Source organism: Aotus nancymaae, unplaced genomic scaffold (assembly GCF_030222135.1).
Source record: "Aotus nancymaae isolate 86718 unplaced genomic scaffold, 86718_ANA_hifiasm-v0.15.2.pri h1tg000012l, whole genome shotgun sequence".
NCBI lineage: Eukaryota > Metazoa > Chordata > Mammalia > Primates > Aotidae > Aotus > Aotus nancymaae.
In genome coordinates this window covers 15,403,771-15,419,752 of record NW_026988423.1, presented here as the reverse complement: position 1 = coordinate 15,419,752, position 15,982 = coordinate 15,403,771, and the positions used below count along the sequence as shown (strand labels likewise).

The 15,982-nt window shown below is 34.9% G+C and overlaps 1 protein-coding gene across 3 annotated transcripts in view; it reads left to right on the top strand.

The window, feature by feature from the left end:
- The window catches only part of ARHGAP20 (Rho GTPase activating protein 20), a 143,963-nt gene that overhangs the window by 96,821 nt on the left and 31,160 nt on the right, over positions 1–15,982 (top strand). For all 3 annotated transcript variants that reach the window (XM_021671115.2, XM_021671116.2, XM_021671117.2), the window contains exons 5-9: positions 716–757; positions 1,664–1,748; positions 4,548–4,625; positions 6,489–6,555; positions 9,102–9,290. In XM_021671115.2, the coding sequence (XP_021526790.2) occupies positions 716–757; positions 1,664–1,748; positions 4,548–4,625; positions 6,489–6,555; positions 9,102–9,290 (461 nt within the window). The remainder of the gene's footprint in view (positions 1–715; positions 758–1,663; positions 1,749–4,547; positions 4,626–6,488; positions 6,556–9,101; positions 9,291–15,982) is intronic.

Below are 15,982 nucleotides of genomic sequence, written 5' to 3'. Positions count from 1 at the left end.
TAAATTATTTCTAACCTTAAGAATTAAATATAACAGTGAAATCAGCATAAAAATCAATACTAATTTAGTTGAAAATGGATTGATCTTAATTAGAAGGTTATAGTTATTAAGAGTAAGTTTTCAGTGAACCAATTTATTAAATCATAATCTTGCTGTACGTATTTTCAAAAAAAATATTTTGTTTTGTTTTGTTTTCCTGACAGCAAACTGGTTTCTGGGCAAAGAGATTTCCATCCACATGCCAAATTTCTCTTAATCTCTTTATTCTCAATATTAAGCATACTTTCTATTTGTATGGCCTTTTGAGCTACAAAAATACTAACCAGTTTCATAGATGTAGAAACTGAGGCTTAGAGGTTAAATGACTTGCCCATGATCATCTAGCTTGCATATAATTTTGAAACCAAGTGTTAGAATCCAAATCAAGTACTCTTTCCACTAGTATAATACGACTTGTAAAAAGTAGAAAAGAGGATTTGTCTTAGATCCATCCAAAAGGATTTAATAAAACTACGCATAACTGTAGTTTTTCCAAAGAGATATTTTCACTGCAGTGTTCTCCAGAACACAATTATGCCAAGGTTGCAGCTTGTATGTGCAACTACATTAGTAACAACAGGCTGTTGATATTTTCATTTGGATTGAGAATCCTAAATCTGTCAGCATATGTATTTTATGTGGTTCAATTTTTCTCTCCCATTTTCTTTGATTGCAGTTCTCCAGAACAAAAGGACAAATGGCTCTCTCTCCTTCAGAGGTATTTTTTCAGTATTCATATTTTTAATCTTTAACCTTAACTTTTCTGTAGAGATGTGCCCCAAATTATTCCCCTTCTCCTTAGTAGAAATTGTTCATTTGTCCTTTTAATAAGGTGCTGTCTATATTGTATACTAGCTGCTTACTTGCTATAAATAATGTTCTCTCATTACATGTATTTCTTAACTTTCTAGGAAGGAGAACATTGAGGTCTAGTTAAATCATTTTAGACAGAAATTAGTCAATAATCTCTCTCTTTCCATTGTCTCCAGCCTACCAATTGGAGATAACAGTTTCCTCAAAGTATGTATTAAGTTTCCATAAATGCAGGGTATTTTGCTAAGCACCTCAAAAATAATAGTAGTTATTATCCCTGCCATTGAGCATGCAGACTAAAATGATTGACTTAGGTTCATCTGTTAGACTTAGAGTCCTTCCCTCCCTCCTGTCCTCTCTCCCTCCCCACACAATAGGATAACCAAGATTTACATCCTACTGAAGAGCTAAATGAGAAGTACGAGGCCATTGCTTTGGTTTGGCCTTGTAAATTATGTATTATATATGTTCCTATACTTATCAGTAAGGCGCTGGACCTGCCCAAAGAAGGCAAGGAAGCTTTGAGGGTAAAACATTACCCAGAGGTGCCCTAACTTGATTATGCTTTTCAAATCTCACTTGACATGGATGTCCCATTTTTTGTGTGTCCATGCCTAATGTCCTGAAAATTTTTTAATTCTCTTCCAACCCATAATGTAATCTGACTTTGCTGAGTCTTCTCATCTATCTTTTTAAAAATAGTATATAAGTATATTGGAAATAGTAGCAAAATAGATTGATTTCTAAAATAAGCCATTAGCGAATTCCATCTGACTCAGTGTTGTTTTGGGTTGTTGTTGCATTTGATTAGATACATCAATCTAGAGAAAGAAAAGGACTACCCGAAGAGCATTCCCCTCAAAATCTTCGCCAAGGACATTGGGAATTGTGCCTATGTAAGTGTTTCTAAGCCAGAAAATTAAATTCCAAGTCCCTGCATAAGACAACACTATGGATAAGAAGAGAGATGGGCAGGCAGGCAGGCAGACTGTGTATGTGCTATGGAAGGAAGGCATTTAGAAATACCACAGGGGGGAAATACATTTTCCTGGGTATATGTATGTCTTCATATATATGAAAAATAAACCCTAGAGAAAATGAAGCAAGAGAAATTCATATGAACTACAGTATTTAACATTTATGCTTGGAAAAAACATTGCTTGTGAGATGTCTCTTTCTTCCCTCTGGCATGAATATTTCTCTGGATCTTTTCCATACCAGCTGCAGAGGCTTGTAGTAAAGCTGTTTCCACAAAGAGTATTTCCTATTATTATTAAGCAACTTTTTCCCAACTTATCACTTCTTAAGCAGAAAGTGGTTTTGAAAAGTTATTCATTCTTTAAGTTTTTAGGGATTGAATCCTTTAGGTTAATAGGAGTATGATCTGGGAAAGGTGACATTTTTAAGGGATCAGCATTTTACTGCCTCACAGTGTTTATCATATTGGTCAAATATTAAGTCATTAACCCCAGTCAGTTATTATGTATAATTTGATGACTGCAATCATAGTATAAAAGATAAAATGTTATCAATTATGAATAATATGAAAACTTATAAATATTTTATGATACTATCAACTGTCATACTTAACATTAGCTCTAGATCACACAGATTAGTTTTGTGTGTGGAAAAATATGTAGTGCAAAATAGTTACGTTTTGGCCAAAAGCAAAAGTTATGCAAATATTCTGACCAACTCCTGAATGCCAGATGTCACTGCTTGAGAGAAATACTCAAATTTTTATAATATGAGACTACAGAGATCTCTTGTAGCAAAGTAAAACAAAACAAAACAAAAACCCTGTTTTTTCTGTCTGCTTTGATTCAGTTGTGGTAGTTTAGGTTACATTCAGAATTTCCTGGGAAATCCCTTAAATTTTTTTTAACACTTTCTTTTCAGTATATGGAAAGTGTGTATTTGAAAAAGGACTGATGTCCCACTGTCATTTTGGAAGGGAAGATAAGAGATGTGGTCAGGTTGAGTGCTCTGTTTTTGTCACTAGTACCCTGCTTAAGTCAAGGATGATGTGACATACTCTGTCCTTTGCTCTCTAAAGTAGCTCTCAAAACAAGACTCTCATTCAGGGAGCCCTGCTTCCAGAACCAGTACCCCAGATAGGAATGCATGTGTGGGAAGCATTCTTTATCTTTACCCTCTAGTTATACACATCTTGTCAGTAAATTATGCTAATATGGAACAAAATTGCCACATTTTCAGTTTTGTCTGTTGCTTGTTTACTAGCCAAAGAGCTCTATCTGGTGAAATTCGTTTGTTTTGTATACAGGAAAGGCATGTAGGAAAAAATACACTTTCTATAATTACGTTTTGAACATATGTGCCTAGTATTGGGGAGGATAGATTCTTCACTTTACAACACTTCATGAGTTTCTTTAAATTAAATGGAAAGAATTTTAGACTTTTTTTAAATCAGAAGTCTTTTTAAAATTTATCTCTCAAGTTAAAGTACAGTATGTAATATACCTATGATACTCTGGTAGAAGACAGACACTGGGTTGGGTGCTCTAAACACTCCCTGTTTCACTTTGAGACAATTTTGCATTATCCTTGGGGCTACCAGGAACACAATTTGAAATCATGCATTTAAAATACTCTTTTTAATTAAAATTCAATTAACAAACAATTTTTAAAGGCAGTTTGTCATGTCAAATAATTGGCTCATAGAGAAGAAATTCTATTAATGAAAGGATACATAATGAATTACCAGATTTTGTTTACCTTTATTTTTATATCATTTTATTTCTATTTATGCTACTTTTTTGTGCCATTTAAGCCTTCTCTATCATGGACTAATTGCTGATATAATCTTATAATTCTCATGTGTAAAACCTATGTGTGTAGTAAGTTTTTTTTACAACATAACATTGTTTTATATTTAAATAATGCATTTTGGAATTCGGTGAGCTCTATAGATATATCAGAATCTTGTTAATTATTTTTCTGTTTGTTGCAAATTGTCTACTTTTAAGTAAAAGTATTCAGTATAGTTTAGCACAGAGCTATTACAGCTATCCTATTAATTGGCAGAGTTGGTAATAGAATTGAGGTTTCTAAAATTTTCAGTTCTTTCTTCTAGACTCATTGGTTTTATGTCCTCCAAAGATTTCAACAATGAAAATCTTAGTGGTCACAGTGTGTGACACATAGAAAGTTCCCAATAGTGACTTTTTAAATGTCTTTTGTAACCAATTATTATCCTGATTTTACCTAACCTGACTTTATACCATGCAAAGAAATAAAACCCTGTATTGTGAAAATACTACTCAGGAAGAAATAGAAAGAGATTCAGCTCTTGCCCTTTTTTTACTACCCATTGCATTATGGAAATACAATTATGAAAATAAGGCAGAGGACCAACCTCACTGATTTATTTTTTTCATTGGGAGCTGGGTCCATGTACTCTCTCTGAAATATATTTAGTCTTTCTTATTTGCTTAAGCTCTTATATTCTGTAAGCCATGCATCCTTTAAGAGAAATGTTTTATTAGAGGGCATAATCTCTAAGGGAATGAAAGCAAATTATAATCAAAGGTTTGTGTTATACCTAAATCTTATGCTTTACTGTGTCCACACTTGAAATCAAGATTTGCCTTCTGATAATCACTTGACAATGATTATTTGTTATTCTGTTTTAAAATTCATTATTTTATAGCTATATTTCTTATTTTTTTCTACAGTCTAAAACTATAACAGTAATGAATTCAGATACAGCGAATGAAGTTATTAACATGGCATTACCAATGCTAGGCATAACTGTAAGTTATTCTGTTATTCTTAATTAAAAACAAACTTTGATTATTTAAATTAATGTAAATGTTTTCCTTCCATCATAAGACAGCTGATTATTAGAGATACCAAAGTCATATTTTACTCCCCAAAATGTAGAAAGTAAGAACAGTAAAGCTTTAATATTAGCTTAATATTAGATCATAGATTTGGAGATCTTTAGTGTGCATACCACACTTCTTCCCTGTTTTGCTTTTAGCTTTGTACCTTTTGGTTTTCTAAGATAGAGGTGAATTTTTGAGAATTTGGGGAGTGGAGATTAGAACATTTGAGGATGAGTTAGAGGAAAGAGAACTGGAAGATTGTCTTCATCATCTTGCTGCTAGTTGTAATAAACACCACACAATGAGTACTTTCATTAAAGGGAATGACTTTCAAAAGGATGGTAACTAAAGAAAGCACTTAAAAACACTATTCCTTGAGTGAGATTGTCTATAAATATGAAAGTACACTGTGTATAAGCAAATCTAAATACAATTAATAATACTGTGAAATACTATGGCATGTCTTAAATATGTGTCATGTTACATCATTCAAGGAGTGCTGTTTCCAGAGCAATTCATGACACATATTTAAGACATGCCATAGTATTATTAATTGTGTTTAGATTTGCTTATTCACTGTACTATAATAAGTCCTTCAGAATTCAAGACAATCAGAATTTGGGATAATAAGTCTGATAACTCGTTAAATTTTGTAATATAAATTTGATTACATTTAAAATATATGCACTGGGTAAAGTAGGTACCTCCATTAATTTCTAAGCTATATGAATATATTTTAGAATAGTTTTAGAGGTATGAAGATAAATTAATGGCATGATTCATTTTCTTATTTATGCTGTTCCTTTGGATAAAATTATTAATCTTCTCAGACCAAAAAAATCTGTTAACTTAATTAGGATTTTAGACTATTTGGTTACACCAATTCTAAGGGATTATTACAGTGTTTTCAGACACTATATAAAAAGAAAGGATTTTTATTAGATTTGCCTTCCTATTTACAATAAATTTTTGGATGGGGTGGGAAGGAAGTAACAAACTTAGTATGGGGGTGGAATTTTTTTTAATGGTTTTATAAGGGCAGGGTCGTGATTTTTTATCAGAAGTTAAAGGCAAGGATATGAAATATTGCCAGCAGGCTTATCTGTTCTAGCTTCATCTAAAATCTTTTGTTTTATCCCTCCTAGAGGATTCAGCAAAGTCTGTATAATTTAGTATCATTTCTTTCAAGTGGGATTTATAATGTTGCTGGGTTATAATTCTGCTAGTGAACAATTTTATTGTTTTTCATGACTGGGACTATTCTCTAGAATAGAATTCTTGTCCTTTCTTTCTCTAGGACTGAACTTGCCCAAACTAAAGCCAGTAGAGATTGTGCCAATTAAGTATCTCCTCAAAGCCTCTTGGTCATTCTCCTGCTCAGAAGCAGCTGAGCTAATAATCAGCCTTTGAGATATTACTTTTTAATCATAGACAGAGCAGTGTTTGCGGTTTTCTGGATAATAAGGTTGTCTTTGCAGGGGCATGTTGGAGGTTAAACCCAATATTCTCTAAGAAGTGGAGGGACATAGCAGAAGTCAGGACTCTATAGAAGAGATTCACCTTTAAGAGCCAGGAAGATTGTTTTTCCTTCTAAAGGGGCCTAGCTATGATTTTACATTCTGTGGGCTACCTATATTTTGAAGGCCTGATTCCACTGCAGTTCATGGATCTCTAAGCATCACTGGGTAGGGAGCAGGAGGGAGGACACATGGCCAAAAAAAAGTGTGTTCTCATTCAAGTATCAAATGTGAAAGATTTATTGTGGCATTTAACTCTTTTATCTCTAAGGGCTCTGAGAGAGATTACCAGTTGTGGGTCAATTCTGGCAAAGAAGAGGCTCCATACCCACTCATTGGTAAGTTTTTGCAAAAGTCTAAGATAGCATTGATTGTGTTTTGATTATAATTCTAAGTGTCTCAGAGAATTGGTCTTATGGTCCTAAGCTTAAATACTATTAAATGTGAAATCTCATGATGTCCATTTAATAAATATTTAACAAGGATTTACTATGTGCTAGACAAATAGTATCTCCTCATTCAAGCAACTAATGGTATAGTTTGGAAGAAAAATATAAGCTTTTCTCTCTGCTTTTTCATTTGACAAACAGAGTTATCCTGCCAAACCTTTTAAAAATTTTTATAAGAAAGAAATGTGTATTGGTATTCTTTTCATGTATTCATTTTTCATATTCATTTTTTAAATTTTCTGTTCCCTTACCTACCTACTATGTGCCTCTATGCAAGACCATCTAAAATACGACCATGCATCTTAATTCATCAATGAGTATGTAACACCTGCTATGTACCCAGAACCTTCCTAGGCATCATGAAGAAAATTAGATTAACCCATTTAGACTCCTAAAAGTCTTTACTATCTCCTACTTCAATAAGTAAATTATTTTGCTATTTCTCTAGTCATATTTTCTAGCATTTGTCATGAGGAATTATTAATAAATAGGTTACATTTTACCTTATTTAAGTCATTAGCTAAAAAATATTTTTGATCAGTAATTTCACTCAGTGTGATTAACAAAAATAGAACAATTAAAATAAAGAACAGTATCTTTACCAGATCTTGAGATGCTGACAATGATAATGATGATGATGACAATTTCTGTTAACAATTTTAAAATGCTTACTACCTGCCAGACATTGTGCAGAGCATATTATATGCATTATTTCATGTAATTCTTCATTTATGTATGAGGTCACTACTGTGTAATTCAGAGTGTTTCAAGTGCTCTTCGTAATCTAAAACCAGACTTTTCTACAAATGTACAACTCAGATCATGCACAGAGCTGAAGACAAAATCGACTGTATTTTCAGATTTTTTTTTTTTTTTGAGATGGAGTCTCACTCTGTTGCCCAGGCTGGAGTACAATGGCACGATCTCGGCTCACTGCAACCTCTGCCATCGGGTTCAAGTAATTCTCCTGCCTCAGTCTCCCAAGTAGTTGGGATTACAGGCGCCCACCACCTCACCCAGCTAATTTTTTTGTATTTTTAGTAAAGACAGGGTTTCGCCATGTTGGTCAGGCTGGTCAAACTCCTGACCTCAGGTGATCTGCCTGCCTCGGCCTCTCAACAGGTTTGTTTTTAGTGTTGTTATTTTTGTAATAGTCAATGAGCAATAATTAAAGTTATTAAAAATAAAACACTTAAAATCATTCTTTTAATAAAATATATTAATTGAAACTATGTAGATGGTAACTTTTAGGCTTAAAACAGCCCCTACCTTCCTGACTAGCTCTTACAGAAAAACAGTGGGATATGGGACGTTATTGTCCCATGATTTGGCAGCAATTCTTAATCATATATTTTAATGTGCTCTGCAAACCTCAATTGTAGATTAGCTGCCAGCTACTTTGATAAATTGATTTTGTTTTATTATTGTCATAGAAGCCTTTTTCTGCCTTAATCCATTAAAGTATCTGTAGTAGTTGATATTAATGAAACATTGACATTGGATGCCTAGGCCAGTCGAAAGGAAGAGTAAGAGTTCGCTGAGTTACTTTTAGTGATAAGTCAGGAATAGAAGGGAATTGCTCTCTGTACTTAAAACAACTACAGCACAATGGTATTTGAGAATTACACTAAAAAGATGTAATTATTTACTATATTAAAGAGTAAAAATCATGTTGTAGTCAGATGTCCAGGGTTTAGTTTTTATAGTTTGTACATTCCTTTTTGCATCTGTTTCTGTGTTTCTGATCCCCTGTAGTCTTCCTTCTGATTATTGCCTCTGAACATCAATCTCAGAGGGTAACAGTGAGAGGGAAGCATAAATCAAACCAGTCCCAATGCTCTTGAGTAACTAACTATGTAACTAATAAAAATTAATGAAATGTTTTTAGACAAACATGTGTTAAATAATATTAATAATAGTGATACTTGACATAGATAGTTCTTTGTCCCTGTTATGTAAATAATATTAGCCATTAATGTTTATTTATTTGATCCTTATAATGCTTATGTGGTAGGTAGAAAAAATATTGTAAATCATAGATTTGAGACTGAGCAAGGACATATATTAGCTGAAAATGTATAGATCTTGTTAATGTCAAAGGAGACAATAGAACACCTTTAAATATTATTAGATGAAAACATTGGAAAAGTCAGCATTATGGAACTCACAAACTAATCTGTGCATTCATTCCAAACAAGATAATCTTTAAAGACTTTTTTTCTTCTTTTTCTCCCTTCTCCTCTTAAAAGTACTTTTGTAGAACCATCTGCATAATGGTCTCCAACTGTAACGGTGTAAATGATCATTCTGTCAAACAAAAGGATTCTTTATGCCAAAAGTCCCAGGAGTAAATTGCAGTACATTCCTATTTTGTAGTACACATGCTAACAGTACCAGTCAGCCTGAAGTCTACATTTAGATTTTTCTCTGTGTAGGGCATGAATATCCATATGGAATTAAAATGAGCCATCTTCGCGACACTGCACTCCTGACACCAGGATCCAAGGACTCTACCACCCCTTTCAATCTCCAAGAGCCCTTCCTTATGGAACAGCTGCCCCGAGAGATGCAGTGCCAGTTCATCCTGAAGCCCAGCCGCCTGGCTGCAGCCCAGCAACTGAGCGGTGAGTTGCTTCTAGCAAAAGTTTTCGTTCCTGAACATAAATTTAGTACAAAGGCAAAGACTGAAACCTCCAGCCAGATGCGGTATTTTTGGTTTGGAATTTGCTAAGTATTTTGCAAAGGAAAAATGGACTTTTAGAAGAAGATGGTTTTATAAATCAGCAATAGGCATGATTGACTTAGAATCAGCAACTAGTAGCAATAAAGTCTGTTCCTTCTTTCTTCACCATTCTTTCCCCTTTAACCTTATTCCTACTGCAGAGTCAAAGGCACTAAGCAGTGCTGCAGGTGCTTCAATGCCTTCTTTGTACTGTAACACACTCCAACTGTGTGTTCTCCCTAAATGGTCGTATTATAAAAAAGAGGCTGTCAGTGATGGGTGTCAGAAGACTGATGCCCTACCTGGATTCTGGTGCTGATAAGTATGTGAAAACGGAGATGATTTCTACAGAAGTCTCTCCTTAGCCTACTAATCTAATATGAATCCCCTGTGAACATAGCTGTCTCTTACTGACCCCATAATAAAGACTCTGGAATTATAAAAGTGTTGTTCAATATGAGAGAACCGTAATTTACCCTAACCCAAGTTTAAGCTTTAAGCTCTGTCTGAAAGGAAGATTGTATAAGCAACAGGAGAAAATTGATACCAAAAAGTATGAGTGAGATAGTAGAAAATTGATTGTGAATTTCTATAGCTGTCTTTGTCAATGTGAACCAACTGGGAGACCCAAGGATTTGCATTTTGCAAAGAAGCAAACTTGGACCCCAGGCATAATAAGTTTAAAGGAGTGGCATGAACCTTGACAGATTACTGAGGCCACCTTCCTGCCACCTGACAGATTATTGGCATCATTTGAGTGCCAGGGGAAAGTCTGAAATTCTTTATCTGTGTGTAATTCAACTGCTATAGCATTAATGAAAAATTAATTCATACTGTTTTTATCTTCATTGTAGAACAACCCTACTTTAAGAAAGGTTTGTATGTAGCTATCCAAACTCAGAGAAAACAAATTAAACCAGCACTCATTGTAGAGTTTTTTTTTTTGCTTTAAATGTTAATATACATCAAGACTGTTTTAAACAGAATCTCCTCTAATGCATTTAGTTATTTAATTTCTAATTTATATTTCATACTAAAACGTATAGTTTCTGAAATAACTACATCAACAAATTGTAACTGCAGTGTGAAACTTGCTTTCCTGTTTGCCCTTTGATTCAAGATTTTGACATTTTATTGGACAAAAAGAGTTGTAACCGCCATCGGTTTTCTTCATCCAGCCTTTGTTCATTCTATTTTTCATCTCTGGAAGCCCAGATTCCTTCTGCTTCTTTCAGACCTACTAACCTCTACCCCTTTCTCCATCCATTAGTCCCCCTGTTCATCTTTACTTTCCTCCTTATGCAACTTGAATTCCATCGTTATCGCAGTCATCCCTGTCTAGCAGAAAACCTCTGCTTCTGCTTCTTTGACCCTCTTTTCTACATTCCTATATACCTACTAAAATCCTATCTCTAGATAGACTCTTTGCACTGTTAGAAGAAATCATATAGCATCAGGGCAACTTGGTATCATTAATGACCAAGCTTAAATGGGCACGTCATACTGAGTGAGTAGTCTCACCTTTGTTTCTGTGCAGCATTCTCCAACTGCTTGAATCAGTTCTCTTATATACATTTCTACCCACATGCACATTTAGCCTGTCACTCTCTGTTGATGATCTAGCCTCAAACTTTATACTTTACTAGTCATTGGTAAATCAGTAGATCAGTCATCACAGTCATCAGGGACTCCCACATCTTGCCAACATCAGATATACAAACTGACCTTGAATTTGTTAATGGTCATCTCTCTATGAGATTAAATTGAGTTTTTGGACTCTAAATAATTTTTAGCTCACCTTGGGTAATTTTGAAAGGGGTACACTGAGACTTCATGGTCTTCCATCCACTAAAATGTGAGCTCCATGAAGGCAGGGATTTTGGCATTTTTTGTTCACTTCTATATCCCCAGCACCTGGAACAATGGCTGACATACACAAATAAATATTCAGTCAATATCTGTTGTGTGAATGAACAATAGGTTTGTTGTTAGCTAAAGATACAAAGAGTTTCTTTATAGGTAGGCTGAGGAGAATAATAGTCTTCTCTTCTAACTTTGTACTATGTTTTTCAAAACTGTTTTTCTGGATCCCTTATCAACTTTATTTTGTAATAATCAGGAATCGGGTATCCTAAGGGTTTTACCTAGTTTTGCTAATGACTTGCTCAGCTAAATTGTAGGCATCCTCTGCTCAGTGTCTTTCTATTGGGAGTGAAGCTAGATTATTCCAGTTGTAAATGATTCATGGTAAATGGGATTAGGAGTAGAACAACTATAGACCAGTGATGCCAAGGGCCAGCTGAGCATCAGATTCACCTGTGTAAAAAATTACAGGTGAACCACTAATGTTGTTTCTTTTTAAATATAAAAGAATTTGATGAAAACTGCTTTGGAAATCAGTGATTTAGATCAGGGATCAGCAAACTTTTTCTGTAAGGGGCTGGATAGTAAAATTTTGCAGATCAGTATTCCAAATCAAGGATATTATGTGTTTATGTAAGAGGAGAAAAAAAATTTTTACTAAATTTTATTGATTATAATTCAAAATATAACAATTGTGTACAATTTTATGTAATACAAATCTAATGAGTGAAAAGTGAATTCTTTTGGAGGGATAACATTTCACTTAGTTGGAATTTAAAGTTAGTGATCTAGCCATCAAAATTGAGTACAAATGGTATGATCTATAATAAACTTTTTATATTTCATCTTTGAAAACATTTTCTCACATAGATATTACCAAACACTGATATCATTCTACAAGCATCTAATTTCAGTTGAGCATATTTCTCTTTTATATCGAATTTGTAGAATTTTGTTAGATTCTTCTCTTGATATTTGCCTTTTTGCATATTACTTCATTGCAGATAATCACTTCCAACTGAAGGTTAGGTGGAAGCTCTTCAGTTGCATAGTTAAATGGATTTTGAGATATGGAAATCACCTTTGCTCTTGCATCAAGGCTGGTATAACACTACTCAAACTGTAGTTTGAACTCAAAAAACATATCCACTGTAAATTTGTATATGAATAAAGATTTTGCTTCTTGTAACTTTTGACAGCACAAGAAGTATATAAAGCAACTTGATACTACTTTCGATTAAACATTCATTGTTTTCGATATTACTACACTGAAAACTTTCTACATAAGCACTGTTTTGCCTCGTAATTTTAGGTTGGATTTATTAAGAAACATCATCATATCTACAGCAAAAACTAATTTTCTTTATTATTATACTTTAAGTTCTGGAGTACATGTGCAGACTGTGCAGGTTTGTTACATAGGTATTCATGTGCCATGGTGGTTTGCTGCATCCATTCCCTGGTCATCTACATTAGGTATTTCTCTTAATGTTAGCCAACCCCAATACCCCAATCCCCTGCTATCCCTGCCCTAGCCTCCCCAACCCCCAACAAGCCCTGGTGTGTGATGTTCCCCTCCCTGTGTCCATGTGTTCTCATTGTTCAACACCCACTTACAAGTGAGAACATGCAGTGTTTGGTTTTCTGTTCTTGTGTCAGTTTGCTGAGAAGGTTTCCAACTTCATCCATGTCCCTGCAAAGGACAGGAACTCATCCTTTTTTATGGCTGCCTAGTATTCCATGGTATATATGTGCCACATTTTCTGTATCCAGTCTGTCATTGATGGGCATTTGGGTTATTTCCAAGTCTTTGCTATTGTGAACAGTGCTGCAGTAAACATACATGTGCATGTTTCTTTATAACTGAATGTTTTGTAATCCTTTGGGCATATACCCAGTAATGGGATTGCTGGTTCAAATGGTATTTCTAGTTCTAGATCCTTGAGGAATCGCCATACTGTCTTCCACAATGGTTGAACTAATTTACACTCCTACCAACAGTGTAAAAGTGTTCCTATTTCTCCACATCCTCTCCAGCATCTGTTGTCTCCTGATTTTTAATGATTGCTATTCTAACTGGCGTGAGGTGGTATCTCAATGTGGTTTTGATTTGCATTTCTCTAATGACCAGTGATGATAAGCATTTTTTCATATTATTGTTGGCGCATAAATGTCTTCTTTTGAAAAGTGTCTGTTCATATCCTTTGCCCACTTTTTGATGGGGTTGTTTTTTCTTGTAAATTTGTTTAAGTTCGCCGTAGATTCTGGATATTAGCGCTTTGTCATCTGGGTAGATTGCAAAAATCTTCCCATTCTGTTGGTTGCTGATTCACGCTAATGATTGTTTCTTTTGCTGTGCAGAAGCTCTTAAGTTTAATTAGATCCCATTTGTCTATTTTGGCTTTTGTTGCCATTGCTTTTGGTGTTTTAGCCATGAAGTCCTTGCCCATGCCTATGTCCTGAATGGTATTGCCTAGGTTTTCTTCCAGAGTTTTTATGGTGTTAGGCCTCATGCTTAAATTTTTAATCCATCTAGACTTAATTTTTGTATAAGGTGTAAGGAAGGGATCCAGTTTCAGCTTTCTGCATATGGCTAGCCAGTTTTCCCAAAACCATTCATTAAACAGGGAATCCTTTCCCCATTGCTTGTTTTTGTCAGATTTGTCAAACATCAGATGGTTGAAGTTGTGTGGCATTCTTTCTGAGGCCTCTGTTCTGTTCCATTGGTCTATATCTCTGTTTTGGTACCAGTACCATGCTGTTTTGATTACAGTAGGCTTGTAATATAGTTTGAAGTCAGGTAGCATGATGCCTCCAGCTTTGTTGTTGTTGTTGTTGTTTTCGTAGGATTGTCTTGGCTATGTGAGCTCTTTTTCAGTTCCATATGAAGTTTAGGGTGGTTTTTTTCCAATTCTGTGAAGAAGGTCTTTGGTAGCTTGATGGGGATAGCACTGAATCTATAAATTACTTTGGGCAGTATGGGCATTTTCATGATATTGATTCTTCCTAATGATGAGCATGGAATGTTTTCCCATTTGTTTGTGTCCTCTCTTATTTCCTTGAACAGTGCTTTGTAGTTCTCCTTGAAGAGGTCCTTCACATCCCTTGTTGTATACCCAGGTATTTTATTCTCTTTGTAGCAATTGTGAATGGGAGTTCACTTATGATTTGGCTCTCCGTTTGTCTGTTATTGGTGTATAGGAATGCTTGTGATTTTTGCACATTGATTTTGTATCCTGAAACTTTGCTGAAGTTGCTTATCAGTTTCAGGAGATTTGGGGCTGAGATGATGAGGTCTTCTAAATATACAACCATGTCATGTGCAAGCAGAGACAATTTGATGTCCTCTCTTCCTATTCAAATATGCTTTATTTCTTTCTCTTGCCTGATGGCCCTAGCCAGAACTTCCAATACTATATTGAATAGGAGTGGTGAGAGAGGGCATCCTTGTTTATTGCCAGTTTTCAAAGGGAATGCTTCCAGCTCTTGCCTATTCAGTATCATATTGGCTGTGGGTTTGTCATAAATAGCTCTTATTATTTTGAGATATGATCCATTGATGCCTAGTTTATTGAGAGTTTTTAGCATAAAGGACTGTTGAATTTTGTTGAAGGCCTTCCCTACATCTGTGGAGATAATTATGTGCTTTTTCTTTTTGTTTCTGTTTATGTGATGGATTACATTTATAGATTTGTGGATGTTGAATCAGCCTTGCATCCCTGGGATGAAGCCAACTTGATCATGATGGATAAGCTTTTTGATGTGCTGTTGCATTTGGTTTGCCAGTATTTTGTTGAAGATTTTTGCATCAATGTTCATCTTGGATATTGGCCTGAAATTTTCTTTTTTAGTTGTGTCTCTGCCAGGTTTTGGTATCAGGATGATGTTGGTCTCATAAAATGAGTTAGGGAGGATTCCCTCTTTTTGTATTGTTTGGAATAGTTTCAAGAGGAATGGTACCAGCTCCTCTTTGTGCCTCTGGTAGAATTCAGCTGTGAACCCATCTGGTCCTGGAATTTTTTTGGTTGGTAGGCTATTAATTGCTGCCTCAACTTCAGCCCTTGTTATTGGTCTATTCAGGAACTCATCTTCTTCCTGCTTTAGTCTTGGGAGGGTATAAGTGTCCAGGAATTTATCCATTTCTTCTAGATTTACTGTTTTATATGCATAGAGGTGTTTGTAGTAACCTCTGATGTAAGTTGGTATTTTCTGTGGGATCGGTGATGATATCCCCTTTATCATTTTTTATTGCATCTATTTGAATCTTCTCTCTTTTCTTTTTCATTAGTCTGGCTAGCGGTCTGTTTAGTTGATCTTTTCAAAAAACCAGTGCCTGGATTTATTGATTTTTTGAAGGGTTTTTTGTGTCTCTTTCTCCTTCAGATCTGCTTTGATCTTAGTTGTTTTTTGCCTTCTACTGGCTTTTGAGTTTGTTTGATTTTGCTCCTCTAGTTCTTTTAATCATGATGTTAGTGTGTCAATTTTATTTCTTCTCTTCTCTGGTGGGCATTTAGTGCTATAAGTTTCCCTCTAGACACTGCTTTAAATGTGTCCCAGAGATTCTGGTATATCGTGTCTTCGTTCTCATTGGTTTTGAAGAACATCTTTATTTCTGCCTTCATTTCATTAGTTATCCAGTAGTCATTCAGGAGCAGGTTGTTCAGTTTCCATGTAGTTGTGCATTTTTGAGTGAGTTTCTTGATCCCGAGTTCTAATTTGGTTGCACTGTGG